The sequence below is a fragment of the Phodopus roborovskii genome, unplaced genomic scaffold, assembly GCF_943737965.1.
Source record: "Phodopus roborovskii unplaced genomic scaffold, PHOROB, whole genome shotgun sequence".
NCBI lineage: Eukaryota > Metazoa > Chordata > Mammalia > Rodentia > Cricetidae > Phodopus > Phodopus roborovskii.
In genome coordinates, this window is record NW_026125851.1 from 78,486 (window position 1) to 97,146 (window position 18,661).

At 47.6% G+C, this 18,661-nt stretch overlaps 1 protein-coding gene across 1 annotated transcript; it reads right to left on the reverse strand.

Annotated features, from left to right (window-relative positions):
- Positions 1 to 677: 677 nt before the first annotated feature.
- Positions 678 to 12,827, reverse strand: Kank3 (KN motif and ankyrin repeat domains 3). Its single transcript, XM_051178780.1, has 11 exons — positions 12,775 to 12,827; positions 7,032 to 7,091; positions 5,033 to 6,289; positions 4,848 to 4,947; positions 4,450 to 4,650; positions 4,274 to 4,358; positions 3,619 to 3,835; positions 1,794 to 1,939; positions 1,502 to 1,702; positions 1,323 to 1,421; positions 678 to 890 (listed from the first exon to the last, which is right to left on the reverse strand). The coding sequence occupies exons 2-11, from the start codon at positions 7,063 to 7,065 to the stop codon at positions 849 to 851; spliced, it is 2,382 nt and encodes a 793-aa protein (XP_051034737.1). The 5' UTR covers positions 7,066 to 7,091; positions 12,775 to 12,827; the 3' UTR covers positions 678 to 848.
- Positions 12,828 to 18,661: the final 5,834 nt, after the last annotated feature.

The window sequence follows — 18,661 nt, forward strand, 5'->3', positions numbered from 1 at the left end:
TTGTTGATATAGAGTGTCCAGAAATTAGAAGAGGCTGTGTGGGTGCTGGGAATTGGATCCTCTGTGGGAACATTTATAAACAGCTGAACCATCTCACCTGCCCCAAACAGATACCTCTTCATGAACTCCACCTTTCCACCCCACTAGCAAGTAGCAGTACCTAACTCTTCTAATGGGTCCATAGGTGCGTGTGGAATTTATGGATGACACCAGTCGCTCTATTATTCGAAACGTCAAAGGCCCAGTTCGAGAGGGTGATGTGCTCACCCTATTGGAGTCAGAAAGAGAGGCTAGGCGATTACGCTGACCTTGCTGCTGGTGGGTACATGGCACCCCTTGGGAAGGATTGCCACTTGCTGGGAGGTGAGGAAAGGTTCTCTTCCTAATGTTTGGTTCTGTTTGCAGGGTCCTGGATCACCACTTGGCCCATGATGACCTGCCGCTATTGAATAAAGCATTTGTATTGTAACTCTTGTCTGGTTAGGGTTTTTTTTCCTCTCTCTGGTAGCCAGGGCTGGTCTAGAACTTTGAATCCTTGGGGATGGGGTTTCTCTGGGCAGTGTCTGCTTTATATCTAGCTCCAGTAATCATTTACTCTTTGTGTATTAGATGTGTCTTTCTTGCACATGAGATAGGGTATATATGTCCCTACCATAGCCACCCACACAAAATACAAGTTCAGTAGAAATGCTTTATTAGGAAGTATGGGTTGACAGCTGTATTATTGTTCAGGCATCTGCACAAGGCACCCTGCTGTGATTCGGAAGCTCAGACATAAGAGGAAAGCAGCTCCTATGGTCCAATTGTAGATAGTGCTGGTTGAGTCCCCTCATTTGTCACTTTTTCCCTTAGCTGGGTGTGCCTGTTGGAGACCCTGGGGGTGAGTGGCCCTAGAACAAAGAAGGGTTTCTGTAGACAGGAGGTAGGGTGTGGTCATAAGGATGTAGGAAGCATCCCATTCTTGTAGAGCAAGGCTGACTGAACTGAATGCATTTAAGTGTATGATGAGTGGGAATAGCTGGATGAATTAGCAGAAATGCTAAGAATAAACCTAGCACTTGATGTTCAATGCTCTACCCATAGGGTATGCTCTCCTAGTAGGGCAAACTCTAAGCCTCTTTACAACAAAATGCTCCTTTTCCTTAAAAGGAAAACCCACAACAACTAGGATAACCCTAACCTAAAGTTGTGTTTACCTCTGGTTTTGCTAGGTATGCTTCAAATGGTAGCTTTACAGTAGAATTCAGGCACAGGTTCTCCATCTTTGTTCTTCAGGAAAGAATGCTTCTGAAGGTCATTGGTTTCTCGGAGACTACACGTACCTGGGAGCTATGGTGGTCTGAAGTCAGGTGTGCATGAAGCAGTGCGGCCACCTCATCCTGTTCAGCCTCCAGTGCAATGGCCAGAGCACTTGTCCCCTCCTGACAAACAATAGGACATTAGGTATCTGGGGTACAGTGAAATAAAATGTCATTGCCCATGGCCCTTACTAGTGGCTCACATTATCTAAGATGGTTAGGTCACAGCCTGGCTGGGCCAACAGCAACTGAACTGTATCAAGACGTCCATATTCGCTGGCACACATCAGTGCTGTAGCCCCATCTGCATCCTGTACATTGACATCAGCCCCACGTTCCAGCAAGGCAGCCACCATATCCTGATGACCATGACTGATGGCCAGCATGAGGGCTGTCTGTCCAGTCTGAAAAATGAGGAAAACAGGTTTGAGGCTTTTGAAAGTAGAAAGTGACACTGCCTTACCCTCCCGTTGTGAGTGGGAGCGTTCTATGCACCTGGCTAGCCTTGGCATTGACATCACCCATGCTGAAAAGTCTCTTGACCACAGCCATGTCTTCCTCCTGCTGTCCTACAGACGTGAGTGCAGCCAACATGAGTGCAGAATAGCCAGCTCTATTCTGATGATTGATATCACAGACTCCTGGGAAGAAGAAAGATCTGTCAAATGCTGGTGGGAGCGGGTAGTGTTGGGTCTCCCGCATCACAGATGGTGGGTAAGCATCTGTTGTCAGCCTTTCCAGGCTGACCTCAAACACCGCCTGTCTTTGCCTCCTGAGTGCTGGGATTAAAGGTGTGTCCCACACCCCACCCCAGCTGTCTGCCAACTTTTGAGAAAGCATCTCATAGCCTAGGCTGACCACAGAAAAGAATGGATCATGACCTTGTAATACTATTTGCACTGAGATTACTGAACAAAAACAACACCTAAACTACAACCCTAGTCCCTCAGCTAACTGCATGCATGCTCACACTTGGGTGACTGGCAGCCAGGAAGGCCCTGCTGTCGTCTCAACCACCCACAGCCCCAGAAATACAGACACAAGCAGCTTACATGATAAGATTTTACTCTTCCAATGCAGGTTATTTCCCGTGTCCCTGTCCCTCTTTTGTTTTTATTTGCTAATTGTCTCTGCTTAGGTGCATTCAATAGCTGTACATTCACAAATGCTTTACAAGAGTAAGGACACAGACTTTAACACTGTTGATTTTGCCAGGTATATAATCACAGCTTAAAAGGTAGAGACAGGATGGTCACAAGTTCAAAGCCAGCCTGCCCTATATAGTTCCAGGCCTACACAGTGAACCTTGTCTCAAAAAACTAAAAATGTATGGGCCAGGTGGTGGTGCATACCTTTAATACCAAGCACTCAGGAAACAGGCTGGCAGATCTCTGAGTTTGAGGCCAGTGTGGTCTACAGAGAAATTTCCAGAATAGAGCTATATAGTGAGACTGTCTCAAAACCAGATTTTAAATTTTCTTTTTTTTTTTTTTTTTTTTTTTTTTTTTTTTTTTTGGCTGTATCATGTTGATGTGAAGGTGAAATAAGACTGGCAGCTAAGCAACCATAGGGGTTATACATATCCATGTGTGTGTATTTGCTTCGGTGGAGATATGATGAGGCAGGGTTAAACAAGCAGGAGGTAGGTGAACAATACAACTAACTACTTATAAAACTAAGCAGTGAATAACTCCCCTACCCAAGAACTCCAAAACAGTCAGGCATGGTGACACATGCCTTTAATCCCAGCAGAAACAGGTGGATCTTTTTTGAGTTTTAGACCAGCCAGAGCTACATAGACACTGTCTCAAAAAAAGTTCCAAACCTAGAGAATGAAGGATATGGGGGAGAGGGGATGCTAATAGAGATACTCTAATTTCAAAGCTTCATGTTATTGTGGGGAGGGGGGGTCAGGAGTTGACTAAGGACTGAAGATACAGTGAGGTCAAAAGGGCTTTGCACCCCTGGGAGACAAGCAAGAAAGTCACAAATTTGAGGCCAAGCAAGGATTATATAGAAAGGCGTTAGAGCACTAACTGCCAGCCTGAGTACCCAGATCCCCAGCATCCTCATAAAGCTGGGCACTATGACATGTCTGTAACCCCCAAGGCTGGGGAGGTGGAAACAGGATTTGCTGGCCAAACAGTTTCAGGATCAATGGGAAGTTGTTTCAGAAAACAACAGAGTCATAGTGGAATATACCCAGTGTTGACTTCTGGCCAAATGAACAGAAATCCACCCACCCTCTGCCACTCAACACTTTTCTGTGCCCCTCAATGATCCCAGCCCTGGCCTCTTCTCCACAACCCAATTCCCTGACCTGTATCCAGTAGTAGGCTAGAAATGGCCAGATTTCCATGAGACACGCTGTAATGCAGGGCCGTGTTTCCATTGCCATCAGCCAGGTTCACCACATGAGCCAGCAGCTCAGGCCCTAGGCTCTTCACTCCTCGGAGCACCCCTGCCACAGGCTCAGCCTGAGAGCGCTTTTGGCTGGACACTCGAAACCACTCCTGGGCCACAAGGCGTGCTGCACTCTGGCAGGACATGGGCAAAGAAGGCATCAATGCTGGTAAAAGATGGGAGGGGCCAAAAATGTGTGTGTGTGTGTGTGTGTGGAAGACTCTGGCGATCCTGGCAAACAAGGCCAATGGAAGTACAGCCAATGAGGTTGGTAGGCTCAAGGAATAAGACTACCTTATGGGAAAATAGAGGACCAAGAGTGAATGTAGCAGTGAGTACCCACTTTCTCTTGAAGTTTCATGGAATGGGTCTGGGGTTCACATCTTTATTTGAGGCTGTGGGTGGCCAGTCCAAGAAAAGGTCAGAGCTGTCCTTGGGGGCTGGTATCTCTTTGGAGAACTTAGGGTCAAGAAAGGTCTCTAGTGAGGGGATACCAACTTGGTACTCGTGCTCTAGGAAACCCTGCACTCCTCACTAAGATGTCAGAGAAGACAGGCAGGGCCCATACTCACACCGTCTCTGGTGACTCCACGAGGCCTCATCAGTTGCCGATTCAGAGCAATGCATGCTTCCCTCAACCGCGGGCTCAATTCACACCTGCCAGGGAGGCTAGTCTAGACTCAGGATCCTGGGCAACAGTGCCCAGGAGAGTGGGTATCTGCCCTGCAGACCTTTGGAGAACGCTCACCTCTCTTCTGTCCCTGCCTTCGGCTCCAGCTGTGCCTCAAGTTCAGAGTCCTCCGACTCTTGGACATTAGGGGGACCAGGAGTTCCAGCGTCAGATCCTCCACTATCTTCTCCTGACCCGGAAGAGCTACTCCTAGGGAGTTCAGCCATGCCATCTTCATTGTCACTGTCGCTGGCATCCTCACTGGAGGAGCTCTCATACCTGGGAACAGGATGGGAGGCATTTGCTGAGCACCCTCTGTGAACTCACTGGGGAGGGCTGTGAGGTGAGAGTGGCATTTTTAAAGATAAAGAAATCGAGGACTGTCAAAGCCAGACTATGAGCAAAGGGGGCAGAGCCGGAATTAATAGCCTGTGTCCCTGAGGCTGCTATCATGGAAAAGGGGAAAAAGCGCTCACTCTCCGTTGAGGACCCCAACGAACTGCAGGCTCTTGGGTCCCTGACTGGATTGGGTACCGGGAGTACCGTCTTTTTTCTTCATGATGGATTTGAGGATGCCTGGCAGGGAATCACATAAGGCCACTGAATTTGGTTGACTTAAGCAACCTGGCAGGCCAGGGTTCAACCAGAAGTGGAAACTCACCAACAGGGGCCACCTCGTCTCCAGCCATGGGTCTGTGCTGGTTCTCCACTGGGAGCTCGGTCTGCGTGGTCTTCTCAGTGCAACCCAATACCGTCTGAGTGGCCACCTCTCGAGATTGAGGCCTGGCCACTGCAGCCTCGTGGGCCTCCTCCAGCTCCCTCAATCGGCCCCTCAAGAGTTCGCTCACCCCGCGCTGATGCTCCAAGCTGGCGTGGAGCATCTCCAGCTCACGCTCTGCAGCCTCGGGCAGCCCTAGCAGCGCCTCGGTCACCCACGTGTCCACCTCAACGGTGTCAGGGACCACCTCCCCTCCAGCCTCCCCTGTCTCGGGTACTGCCTGGGCATCCGCCTCTCGGGTCTCGGGCACGACTTGGATGCCCGCCTCCCGAGTTTGGGGTTCCCCATCTGGTGTCCTAGACGCCGGGTCAAGGACCTGCAGCGCGCCTTCGGGGCGCCTGGCAGCCAAACCGTCGGGACCGTCAGCCCGGGGGCTGGCCCTGGAGCGGACTCCGCGATCGGAGGTGGCCAGACGTTCGGTGAGGCGCCGAAGCTGGGAGAGCTTGTCTGAGCGCGCCTCGGTCTCTACTTCTTGCTCCGGCTGCACGCGCACGGCCAGTAGCCGCGCCTTCTCGGCGCGCAGCGCGCGCACCTGCTCCTGTAGCTCGGGCAGAGCGCGCGCCTGGTCCTCGAGCTCGCGCAGGCGCCGCAGCGCCGCGGCCATCTGCTCCCTCACCAGCTGCAGCTGGGCAGGGCCGGGAGAAGCAAGGGCGGGGTTGGGGGCGGGGCTACTCCGGCCCGACCCGCGCGGGCTACGGGGGACCGCACGGGCCGGGCTGAGCGCGCGCTCCCGGGCCTGCGCCTGCGCCTGCTCCAGTCGTCGGCTGGTCTCCAGGAGAGTGTGCTCCACGCGCGGGTTGCGCGAGAAGGAGCGCGGCGACAGCGGAGGGAGCGAGAGCCCCGTGAACGCCCCGGGAGAGAGTGCGCCCGACGCTCCACCGTCATCACTAGCCAGGGATTCGCTGGAGGTCCAGGCACCTGGGCTCCGCGCCCCCGCAAGGCCCGTTCGGGGGGCTCGCGGGCGGCGTGTGTGCGGGGGTCCTAGCGCTCGGCGGGAAGCAGGACCGCGCTCGAGTTCCTCCACATACTTGAGAAAATCCAGGTCCAGATGGAAGCCGTAAGGCGTCTCCACCGAGTAAGGAGAGCTAGGACTGCGGGCACTCCCGGTGGAGCCTGGGTACAGGTGAGGGCCACCCAGGTCTGTGGTACAAGGACGTGGAGAGGAAGATGGGTCAAACCAAAAAGCACTCAAAAGGAGTGAAGAAATGCGTTCCCCGCCACCTTGCACCTGTGGTGCACCTGTACAGTTGCCATTGCTCATGGCCACCGAGGCTTGCAGGCTTATCTGCACACGGATGAGCATGCAATCATATTTATTGAGTATCCACTAGGTGCCAAACACTTATAAACTTGGGGCACTAAATAAAAAAGACGACACCCGGGCCCTCTTGCTAGCCATAAATAGACACTGTCATTTCAAATGAGTTTCAAGACAAGAATTCACTATGCAATACAGAACCACTGCAAGAGTCAAAGTTTGGCTCTCATACCAGGAAAGATTTCCTGTGGCGAACAATTAAAAGATTGAGCCCTTCATAACAAGGAGGAAGCAGCCACAAGGGTAGAAGTTTCCAAGAAGAAAAATGGCCCATGGAAAACACTAGAAGGGAGGGGGATGCTGAAGATGGATGGAAGTATGGAAGTCGGAGGGAAGTCAGGATGGTGAAAGGAGGGAGGGAGAGAGCTAAAAGGATGGACAGAGAGTCCTCTAGGCCACCATGGGGAGTGGGACATTATTTATGGGGTGTGTCAGGAGTGGGTTTTAAACAAAGCCATGGGATTGGTTAACAGGGTTTTGGGAAAGACCATGTGGCCACTGTGTTAATAATAATAAAAGGGAACTGCTGAGCTATGTGGATCTGGGGTCATTTTGTACACTCACCAGGCAGGTTCTGATTCAGGACAAACTTGGCCATGTTTCCTGGAGTAGCCAACACACAGCCTGAAAAATGTTCCCCAGAGAAGTTAGGGTCCAGTCCTGTCCCTTGGTTTTGAACCTAATGAAACTTTGAGCAAATAGCCCCAAGTGCATTTTTTCTCCTCACCCATCCCCAGGCTCTCTCCTCCCTTGCAAATGCTAATGCTACAGATGGAACCCAAGACTTGGTACTACATAAATGCTCTACCACTTTTGCTTTGAGACAAGGTCTTATTATATGGCTAAGCCTGGCCTCCCAAGTTCTGTGCTACCATGTTTCGCTGAAATTTGAGGTGAACCAAGTTGGAACACCCAAGATGCAAACCTGAGGAGGAAGCAGAGAAAAGTAAGAAAGCAGAAGTATTTCAGGCTTAAAATCTCAGCACCTTAGGAAGCTGAGAATAGAGGATCACATGTACCAGCTAAGTTTAATAGTGCATGCCTTTAACCCCAGCACTTGGCAAGTGGATCTCTATGAGTTCAAGGCCAGTCTGGTCTACATAGTGAGTTTCAAAACAGCCAGAGCTACATAAGTGTAACCCTATCTTTAAGGGGAGGCAGATTAAGTACAAGGTTAACCTAGGCAACACCCTAGACAGATGTTGTCTGTCTAGACAGATCCTGACTCAAAAAGTGAAAACGGAACTGGAAAGATGGCTCAGGGTTAAGAGCACTGGCTGCTCTTCTAGAGGACCCAGGTTCAATTCCAAGCAACCACATGGCAGCTCACAACTGTCTATTACTCCAGTTCCAGGGGATCCGACACCCTCACAGAAAAATGTGCACATTAAAAAAGTAGTGAAAACAGCTGAGGATGTAGTTTGATAGCCAAATGCTTACTTATGGAGCATTCTCCGGGTAGTAGGTTCAACCCACAGGAACACACACTAATTTCTTACATTTTTCTTAGAGAAATGGTAAGATGTAAGTAGGCATTAGAATTTTAAGCAAGGTTACTTGCAAAACCCTTCTATAAATGATGGATGGAAAGAAGTCTAAATAGCTCAATGGTGCAACTGAAGAAGGCCTGATTCTCTGGAATGTGTTTAGTGAAGGGCTACAAGCCTCTGTTCTTGGCTTGTGGGGCTTTATAATGGAAACACAAGCACCTGAGGAAACAAAGCTATGACTATTCATGAGGAGTTCAGAGAATGTGACTCTTCAGGTGACACATGGAGGCTACGTAGGTGATGGTCTGGAAGCAGGGATTTGGCTCAGTGATATAGCACTTGCCTAGCATACACAAGGACATGAATTTGATCGGAGCAACACAAAAAAAAAAAAAAAAAAAAAAAAAGAATGGATCATGGACTGGAGACATAGTCACTCATTAGAATACTTGTCTAGCATGCATGAAGCCCAGGGTTACTGACTAAATGGCTCATGCCTGTCACCCCAGCACTCGGAAGATAGAAGCAGGAGAATCGGAAGTTCAGCTAATTCTCAGTTACACAGAGCTTGAGACCAGCCTGGATCACATGAGACCCTATCTCAGAAAAATTGGTTGGAGAGATGGCTCAGCAGTTCAGAGCACTTGCTGTTCTTGCAACTGACCCAGGTTCAGTTCCCAGCACTGGAGAGCTCAAAACCACCTGTACTTCCAGTTCCAGGGGATTCAACAGTCTTCTGGTCCACATACGTGCCCTCATGAACTTCCATATATAACAGAAAATGGATAAAGGGAGAAAGAAAAGGGAAGAAGAGTTCAAAGTGATTGTTAGTCCTCCAGAGGATCCAAGTTTGGTTCCCAGCACTCAAATACTGGCTCACAACTTCTAGTAACTCCAGTTCCAGTGGATCCAATTCCCTCTTCTAGCCTCATCAGGGAGCAGGCACATACGTGGACTTACATACATAAACACAGACAAATACTCCTATGCGTAGAATATAGATTAAGGAAGGTAGCAACAAAGAAGGGAAAATAATCACAACACTCAAAGCAGAAGCAGGAGGATATCTGTGAGTTCCAGAACAACTAGAGCTACATAGAGAGATCCTGTTGAAAAACAAACACAGTTTAGGGTGGGGACAGGGGTGTGGCTTCAAGGCACTGCACTGGCCTAGCATGCATAAGGACCTGGGCTCAATCCTCAATGCCCAGCACACTGCCCCCCCCAACATACACACACACACACACACACAATGGACACAGAAATGATGGGATGACAGGACTTCAGAACACAGAACGCAATGAAAAGCCTCCAGGAAACCAGAAAGTGGCTCAACTTGACTGCCTACTGTATACCCTCCCTGATCAACCCCCAAAGAATTCTGCAACATATATTATTGTTCACATTTTACAGAGCACCTGGACAGATATCTGAGTTCAAGGCCTGATCTACAGATCTAGTTCCAGGACAGGGACAGCAAAGGCCACACAAAGAAACCCTGTCTTTGCAAAAAAAAAAAAAAAAAAAAAAAAAAGCAAGAAAACATTATACAGCAGATTAGGCTCTGTCCACTTCCTGGGGACCCCTTGCTTGTAGTGCCCAGCCAAGCCCATGCTGTTTTCCAAAAAGCAGACCAAACCTTCTGGCTCACCGCCTCTCTGCTCCAACCAACTAAGAACCCAGCCTCTCTTTCCAGGTTCTAGCACTCTGGATGGCCACTGAGTACCACACATTACTAGCTAGCTGTTCAGCACCCTTCAGCATGCCTAACACATAGCCCTCTCCACTGCTTGAGCATCCCCTTCGGCTCTGAGCCCCTTTCTCAATCCTCCCCTTGTCCAACCCGAGGCTCTGAAGTCTTCCCACCCCAAGCAGCTGTTTCCTGTCCCCTCACACCGGCCGAAAGGGGCAGGACAGCAGGTCACCATGGAGGACATCCAGTGCCTCTAATGGCTTGTTTTCAGGAAATTGCCAGGGAGGAACTGGTTTTTGGAAAAAGCCTGGACCAGGACTCAGGGGTCTGGAATTGCCTTTCACACAGCTGGAGTGGTCCAAAGCTATGGGACAGAGAAAATAGCCACAACTCATTTCTAAGACCCAGAGCAGATGGAACAGACAGGTTTAGGGGTTGCACTGTGAATGTATGGTGGACGTTAATAGGGAGGTAAATAACAGTAAGATTATTGCTGGTTGTTTTCAACTTGGGGGTTTTTTAAGGCTTTTTACATTTTGTGTCTTGTATTTGCCCATGGAGGCCAAAAGCTATAGATCCCCTGAAACTGGAGTCACAGGTGTCAGCTTATCAACTAATAGATGCTGGGATTCAATCAAACTGCAAGAGTAGTACTCAACCACTAAGCCATCTGGGTTGTTTGTTTGTTTTTGGCTTGGTTTTTGAGACAGGGTCTCAGGAAGCCCAGGCTGACCTCCAGCTCCCTATATAGTTGAGGGCGACTGTGAACTCGACCCTCTTTCTTCCACCTTCTGAGTGCTGGAATGTGCTTTACCACACAAGGCTTCACGCATGCTAAGCAAACACTCTAATAACTGAGCCACAGGCACACCCTCATTGCTTTCTTTTTTTCCCTCAGCTTCTAAGTAGTCTGTGCACATCAGCCCTAGCCTTCTACCATTGGTCCTCATATTATCATTGACCCCCTCCCTACTGTACAGATGGAGAAAACAGGGGTGCAGAGAGCAATTAAGCTATATCCCAAAAGACCCATATGGACAGAGGCAGGGTTGAGTCCATGTAGCTTGTTCAAATTCCTGTACTGGTTACTATGCTTGACTGCATTGTTTGTTTGTTTGTTTTTGCGCTGGTTTTTTGAGAGTGTGGGCACATGCATGCCTCAACACATATATGAAGGCTGGAAAGCAACTGTGAGAGACAGTACACTTGATCATGTGTGTCCCGAGGACTGAACTCAAACTTTCCGGCAACTGTCATCTCATCTCCCTATTTCATTTCCTTCCACGTTTTGCTTGTTTTTGGAAGTTTGTGGTTGCTAGAGGTTTTGGACTTTCTGTTTTGCTTTGTGTTTGAGACAAGGTCTCACTATGCAGCTAGACCAGGCTGGCCTTGAACTCACAGAGCTTGGCCCTGTTTGCTTTTTGTTTATCTTATGTATTTATTTAAGACAGGGTCTTCTTATGCATGGCTAGCTGAGGAACTTGCTAAGTAAATCAGGAGGGCCTCAAACTAACAGAGACTCTCCTGCCTCTGGCGTGCTGATAATTTCAGCTATGTGCAGCCACCACACTGAGGGCCTGTATTCATTTATTTAATTATTCCAACTCCAAATTTTCCTGCTTCAGCCTCCCACATGCTGGGATTTCAGGCATGCACCCTCCACGCCCGAAGGAATGCCTTTTCTTCCTTTCTGACTCCCTCTCCTTCCCCCCAACCCCTCCAACCCTCCTTGAGCCTCAGGCATGTTGAGTTCTCCACCACTGAGCTACATACACCACTGGCCCTTTTCTCTTTAACTACATCTTATTTATTTCATGCGGGAGGTGAGGGACGCAAACATGCCACCAGGTGAGAGTGGAGGTCAGAGGGCCATTCTTTGGAATCACTTCTCCCCTTAAAGTATGTAGAGCCCAGGGATCGATCCCAACCCAGGAATGTCAGGGATGTCCTCAGGCATCTTTACTGGTCAACCCATCTGGCTGATCCCTAAACCCCTTTACAAAGTTGTCCATGCAGGCCTTGAACTCACTCTGTAGCAGTTCCCAGGCAGGCCTTCAACTTTCTCCTACCTCGATCTCTCCTGTAACTGGGATTACAGGAGTTTTTGGAAAGATTCCTCCCGCCCACCCCGCCCGGAAATGCCAGGGAACCTGGGCCACTTATTGCTCACCCTCCCAGCCAGCACCAGTCAGCCTAGCATGGGTCCTTAACTGGAGAGGAAGGAGTATGGTAGAGCAAACCCCATACCTAGGCTGCTCCACAAGCCAATGCCTCCTTGAGTGGGGCGTGTAGCTGCCTTCTTCTCTCCCACACTGCCTGGCTGTCAAAGCTAAATCCAGATCCCCTGCATGAGACCCCCTCATTAGGCCGTCAGAGCTGAAGCCACACGCCCCCACACCCGCCCCGGGGCTATTTCGGGACACGGAGCTGAAGCATGGGTTACCGAACACGCAGTGCGTATTCGAGGTCCTGAAGAGGGTATGTCTTCCTGACCTAAGGCTCTGTATGGTGGTACCCCCTTAATGTTGGGTACATAAATCTGGATACTCAGATTTATGGCGTGTGGGGAGTAGATGATGGGAGGACAGGGGTCCTTGGTTCATCATACAAACACCCTTCCCCAAATATACACAATCAGGTCAGCTTTGAAAAGACAGGGCAGTTTCCTACAGGAAAAGCCGCTGGGCGGTTCCATCCGCTACTATTGTCTATGGGTCCGGGGGGCCATCCGTCCCTCCCTCCAACACCGTTTCCGTATCACCCGCCTTCCTCCACCCTGCAAGAAGCCCATCCCGAAAAGAGCCAGTCCCAGGTCCCCAAGCCAACACTAGAGAAGGGTCCCTTAGGCATCTGGGAGACTACTGTGCGCACAAGCTCCCCGGTTGGGTCCTGGATGGTAGTGTAGCTGTGATCTGCTCAATCTAGCGCTCCCCTCCCGGTTTGGCTCTAACCCACCTGGGGCTCTCAGTGTCCGAAGAGTCACCATTACAGGACAGGACACCCACCCCGTCGCAGCGCACAGAGCCCATTAGAAGGGCTGAATGAACCGCGCCCCTCCGGACACCTGTATCCTCAGTTTCCCCTCTAGGATCCACATGGGTGTACCGGCAAGTTTGGACTTTACCTGAATTCGAAGCCCTGGCCGCGCCCGCACCGCACCCGAGCCCGCCCCCTCGATGCTCGGGACGGGTTATCAAGGCTTTCACAACTAACTGATGGCCTTTACAGCCAACCAGAACTCGGATCTGACAGAACTATCCAATAGTAAGACAAAGTGGGTTGTCTGGGTGGGGCGAGGGTGGGAACGCGGTTGGGGGGCGGGTCCATAGTAGCGATCTGAGAAAAGGAGAACAGTGGATTGGGGTGCTGCCCCAGCCAGAGCTGAACCCTACCAGGACTTAAGAAAGTGGGGTTTTATTTACAGGGCACTAATAGGCTACAGAAGGAATCTAAGCTAACTTATTCCAGTGGGATTTATGCGACGAGTTTAAGTCCTAGGGTATGGCTGAAGTCCTAAGACCCTGAATCTTGCCCCCCTCCCCGCGGGACCTTTGTACATAAAGTGCCACTTCCCAGAAATATTCTCTGCAAGTGATACTTTTCCCAACTTGCAGGCCCTCAATCTATGTGTACCTGTATATCTATCTATTTATCTCTAGCTACCTACTGTGGTACTGAGTATTTAACCCAGGAATTATGCATGGACATACATTTATTAAAACTATAGATAGCAGATAGATGATAGATAGATAGATAGATAGATAGATAGATAGATAGATAGATAGATAGATAGATAGATTTTAAAAATTGTCACAGCAATGAGTTAAAAGTATATTTAAGGCCAGTGAGATGGCTTAGCATATAAAGGTGCTTGCTGCCAAAAATTGTCTTCAGACCTCCATATTGTGCCACGCATCTATCCACACATATTCTTACACACGGTAAATTAATAAAACCTTTTTTGTTGTTTTTGGAGACAAGGTTTCTCTGTGTAGCTTTGGAGCCTATCCTGGAACTCCATACACTAGTCTGGATTTGAACTCACTATGATCCGCCTGCCTCTGCCTCCAGAGTGTGGGATTAAAGGTGTGTACCACCATCACCCAACAATAAAACTCTTTAAACCATTAACTCCAACTCATCTGGATTGTGATTGAAAGCTACTGTAGATTGTTTCCTATTAACAGAGCATTGACTAATTGTGGCCCAGGCTAGTGAGTCTCTTAGGGGGCAGACTCCCTGCTGTCTTGTGCCTTTCAATCATGTGAAAAAATGATGGGTATTCTGTGGAAGAGAAAAAGACTCAAGGCCCTCACCTGCAGTGCACAGGGAATTTAGGGGTTAGGGGAAGGGTTCTGGAAGGAGACTTAAAGGAGCATACTCCAGGCAGGGATAAGAAGTGTAAAGTGCCTGGTAGGGACCCTGAACTAGGTGTGTCAGCAAGAAGCTAGATGGTGGGAGAGCAGGGGTTTTGTTTGCTCCAGGTTTTGGGCAAGGGATTGGGTTTGTTTCAGCTTTTTGTTGTTGTTGTTGTTGTTGTTAAGTTTTTCTGGGTTATTGTTTTGTTCCTTGTCCTGGTTGTTGTCAGAGATGACCTTGAACTTGTGTTTCTTCAGCTTCCACCTCCCAGCTTTTGAAACAAGGTCTCACTATACAGTTTGACAGATTTAATGCAGGAGTGCCAGCTGTGTGTGTGTGGTGGTGCAAGCCTGCAATCCCAGCATACAGCAGGTTGGAGGAAGGAAGAACAGGAGTTCAAAAGCAGCCTGAGCTACTTGGTTCTTCAGCCTTTCCCAGCCCCTTTGTTTTAATTACAGCAGCTGTAACAGTGCTTCAGTCAGGTGGTACAGTAATATATTTATACAATATTGGGGGAGCTGTTGTCATTTTGTTTTTGTTTGGGCTTTTTATTTTTGTTTGGGCTTTTTGTTTTTGTTTGGTTGGTTTGGTTTTGGTTTTTAGAGACAGGGTTTCTCAGTAACTATGGAATCAGTCCTGGAACTAGAGCTGTAGACCAGGCTGGTCCCGAACTCACAGACATCCACCTGCCTCTGCCTCCTGAGTGCTGGGATTAAAGGCATGTTCCACCACTGCCCAGTTGTGGGTGGTATTTTATTTGTGCATGGAGGGGATAGTTTATGAAGCTGGGATGATGTCAGGTCTTTTGCCTTTATGTTTTTGAGATAAGGTCCATCTGGAGTTCACCAGTGTGACTAGTCTGACTGGCTAATGGTCTTCAGGAACCCGCCTTTCTCTGTCACCCTATTTCTTACCCCAAAGCTGGGGTTACAACTACATGCCACCATGCCAAACCCTGTTTACAAAAAGCTTGATTTATGTTCATTGGTTGATCAACTAAAGAAATATGCCCTGTTTACCAAGGAAATTTTGGTGATGTAAAAATATTTTTATTGCATAATAAGTAGAGCAGGTGTCTAACACATACAAAGCCTGGTTCAGTCTCCAAAACCAAATCCAAAAATGTTTAACTGAAAAATGAAATGATGCATGACACAGAGAGAGAGAGAGAGAGAGAGAGAGAGAGAGAGAGAGAGAGAGAACCAAATCAGTAAGACAAATGTGTAATTAAGGAGGAGGTTTTAACTTTTCAACCAGGGCCATTTTGCTACACTAGGAACACTTTGAATATTTAAAGATTTTTATTTTTCTCAACGGTGGGAATGGAACCTAAGGCTTCACTTGTGTTCCACAAATGGTAGAACACTGAGCCAATCCTGTCAAAAAGCATTTTTTGCATGGTTTTAGAGACATGGTCTCACTATGTAGCACAGGATGACTTAAAATGTGTGATAATTCTCCTGCTTAAGACTTGGGGGTGAGGGATAGCAGTCAGTATCTTTGATTGTTGTGACTTGGAGAAGTGTATATCTTAGTCACTGTTCCAAGGCAACTCTTATCTTTTTAAAAGAGCATTTAACTGGGGGCTTGCCTACTGTTTCAGAGGATTAGTCCATAGTCATCATGGTGGGAAACAGACAGGCATGGCATTGGAACAGTAGCTGAGAACTTTATATTCTGATTCACAGGCAGCAGGAAGAAAGAGATAGACGCTGGGTCTGGCCAGGGCTTTTGAAACCTAAAGCCCACCGCCGATCCCAGTGGCGCACCTCCTCCAACTAGCCCATACCCGTAATACTTCTCAGACCATTCACCAACTGGGGACTAAGAACATAGATATATAGTAAACCTATGAGGGTCATTCACATGACCACAGTGTATTTTGGCCAGTTAGCGAGTAGGACCCAGAGATGCAGGAAAACCATTCTACATTGCACAAGGCAGCTCTCCAAGAATAAACTAGCCAGAACTGGAACCATGCTGATTGTAAGAAATCCAGCTGTGGGGGCTTTGGAGATGGCGCTGTTGACAAGTGCCTGATGTTTGGATCTCCACACCAGGCATTGGGTGAGACACATTTGTAATCCATACACTGGGGAGCAGGGACTAGAGTATTCCTGGGAGCAACAAGGAGACACTGGCTGTATCTCTGCTCTCCCACCACAGTTTTGTTTTTGTTTTCTGTTATGAAAAAAACATAGCTATCTGATTGTGGGGGCAGGGCGTTGTTTGGTTTTGTTACTGTTTTTGAGACAGGGTCTTACAATACAGCCCTGGCTGTCCCAGAACTTGCTATATAGACCAGGCTGCCCGCAAACTCACAGAGCTCTGCCTGTCTCTGCCTACCATGTGCTGGAGTTGAAGACATATCCCACCGTTGTTGTGGAATATTACTTTAACTCTGTATCAATGTGCTACATTTGTTTATGTTGTGGAATATTACTTTAACCATGTAAAGGTGTGCTATATTTGTTTATCCTGCATTTATTTAATTTAACTAGGATGTGTTGCTGTTTTACCTTGCCTATCAAAGAAACCTGATTGGTCTAATAAAAAGCTGAACAGCCAATAACTAGGCAGTAGAGGGATAGACAGGGCTGGCAGGCAGAGAGAATAAGTAGGAGGAGGAATCTAGGCTAGAGAGAAGTGGTGGTGGAGAATGAGGGAGAAAGAAAGGGAGATACCCGGGGCCAGGCAGCCAGGCAGCCAGGCAGCCACCAGCCGTCAGAGTAAGGCATACAGAATGAAAGAAAGGAAAAAAGCCCAGAGGCAAAACATAGATGAAGAGAAACAGATTAATTTAAGTTATAAGAGCTAATGGGACAAGCATAAAATAAGGTCAGGCATCATAACTAATAAGTTTCCATGTCAGGAGCATAGCAGGGAATTGGTGATGCTCACCTTTAATCTCAGCACTTGAGAGGCAGAGGCAGGTGGATCTTTGTGGGTTTGAGGTCAGCCTGGTCTATATAGCAAGTTCCAGACAGGCTCCAAAGCAATACAGAGGAACCCTGTCTCAGAAAAGTTTCCATGTCAGGAGCATAGTCATACCTCAACTTCATATGCCATGCTTTGTTGACACCCATGGGAGGTCTGCCCCTTTTTTTTAACAGATTGGGGGGGTTGACAAAAGGGAGAAGGGAGGAGGTAACAGGAGGAGAGGAAAGAGGGGAAAATGTAGTCAGGTGTAACGTGTACGGTTTTTCTGCCCGCTGCCGCTGGTCTTGTCCCGCTGCTGCGCCACTAGCCCCAAATAATACACAGAGACTCTGTATTTGATACAATGCTGTTGGCGCGGTTACTTGTTTCTTATCGGCTAGCTCTGCCTTAATTATTAACCCATTTCTGCTGATCTATGTATTTCTCTTACCGGGGAGCCGGCGGCATACTGCTTTCTCCAGACTCTCCATCTTGGCTCCTCCTCACTACTTCCTATTTCCTCCTTGTCTCCTAGTCCCTCCTATCTTCCTTTCCTATTGGCCAACAGTGCTTTATTATTAACCAGTATGAGAAACATATATACATAATGGCATCTCCCATCATCTCCTCTTTTCTGTTTAAATAAAAAGAAGGGTTTTAACCTTAACATAGCAAAATATATCACATAACAGTTATCAAATAAGAATCACAGTTAACACTATTTAGTCCATTAACATTTATCAAGATTTAAGAAACTATTCCATCATCTATTTCATCTTTGTGAGTCTAAAGTTCTATATGTAACTTATCTTTAATCCTGACTAATGAAAACTATAACCATTACTATCTGTCTTCAACTCCTTCAAAGACCACAGAAGGATAGTATATAAACTCTAGAAATGACAGAGACAACTCACTGCCTGGTCACCCGAAGTTCTTTTGTAATCTTCCATCTTCAGCCCATAGGCCATAGTGTGTCTGGCAGACTCTTCAGCAAAGCAGGAAACTTTAAACTGTCTTCTTGTATTGGCAGTTTATCAGTCATTTTTCTCTATATCCTGCAGACTGTCTGGCAGATTCTTCCATGAAGCAGGAACTCTGTAGCAATGTCCATCTTGAGTCAGCAGTCAATTTTCTGTGGGTCCTGCATGTCCAGTTTATACAGCACAAAGTCAAACAGTCCAGACAAGAACAGTATCTTGTCCACATGGCTAGTCTTGCCATATTGAAAGCAAACTCCAAAACGAGTTTCTTCAATGTCCATCTTCTTTTCTGGTGCAGGTGGTATTATTGCCAAGAGCAATTATGTCTCACTGTCACGAAAACCCTAAACCATTTTAAATGCCATATTCTGTAGGTCTTTGAAAGGTTTGAAGAATGCCTATCTATCTCAAATACATCTCTGTGTATCTTGAAAACCTAACTAACTTAACTCTAAGCTTTGACTATCATAGGTAATTATCTATAATCTGTACTACATTATACAATATGTTTCTGAATGAACTATATAAACACAATGCCTAAACAAAAGGAGAAATATACACATCACAAAATTGACCTTAAATTGTATCAATAAATGAAAATCCATTCCAAAACAAAATAATCATATCAATACCATAATTTCCTTTTTACCTTTAAAAATAATCGGCTGTGTTCATTACCCATTTATAACCAAGTCCATTTAAATGAAAACAAACATTCATAAACAATATTTGGGAATTTGGGCGTCGTTC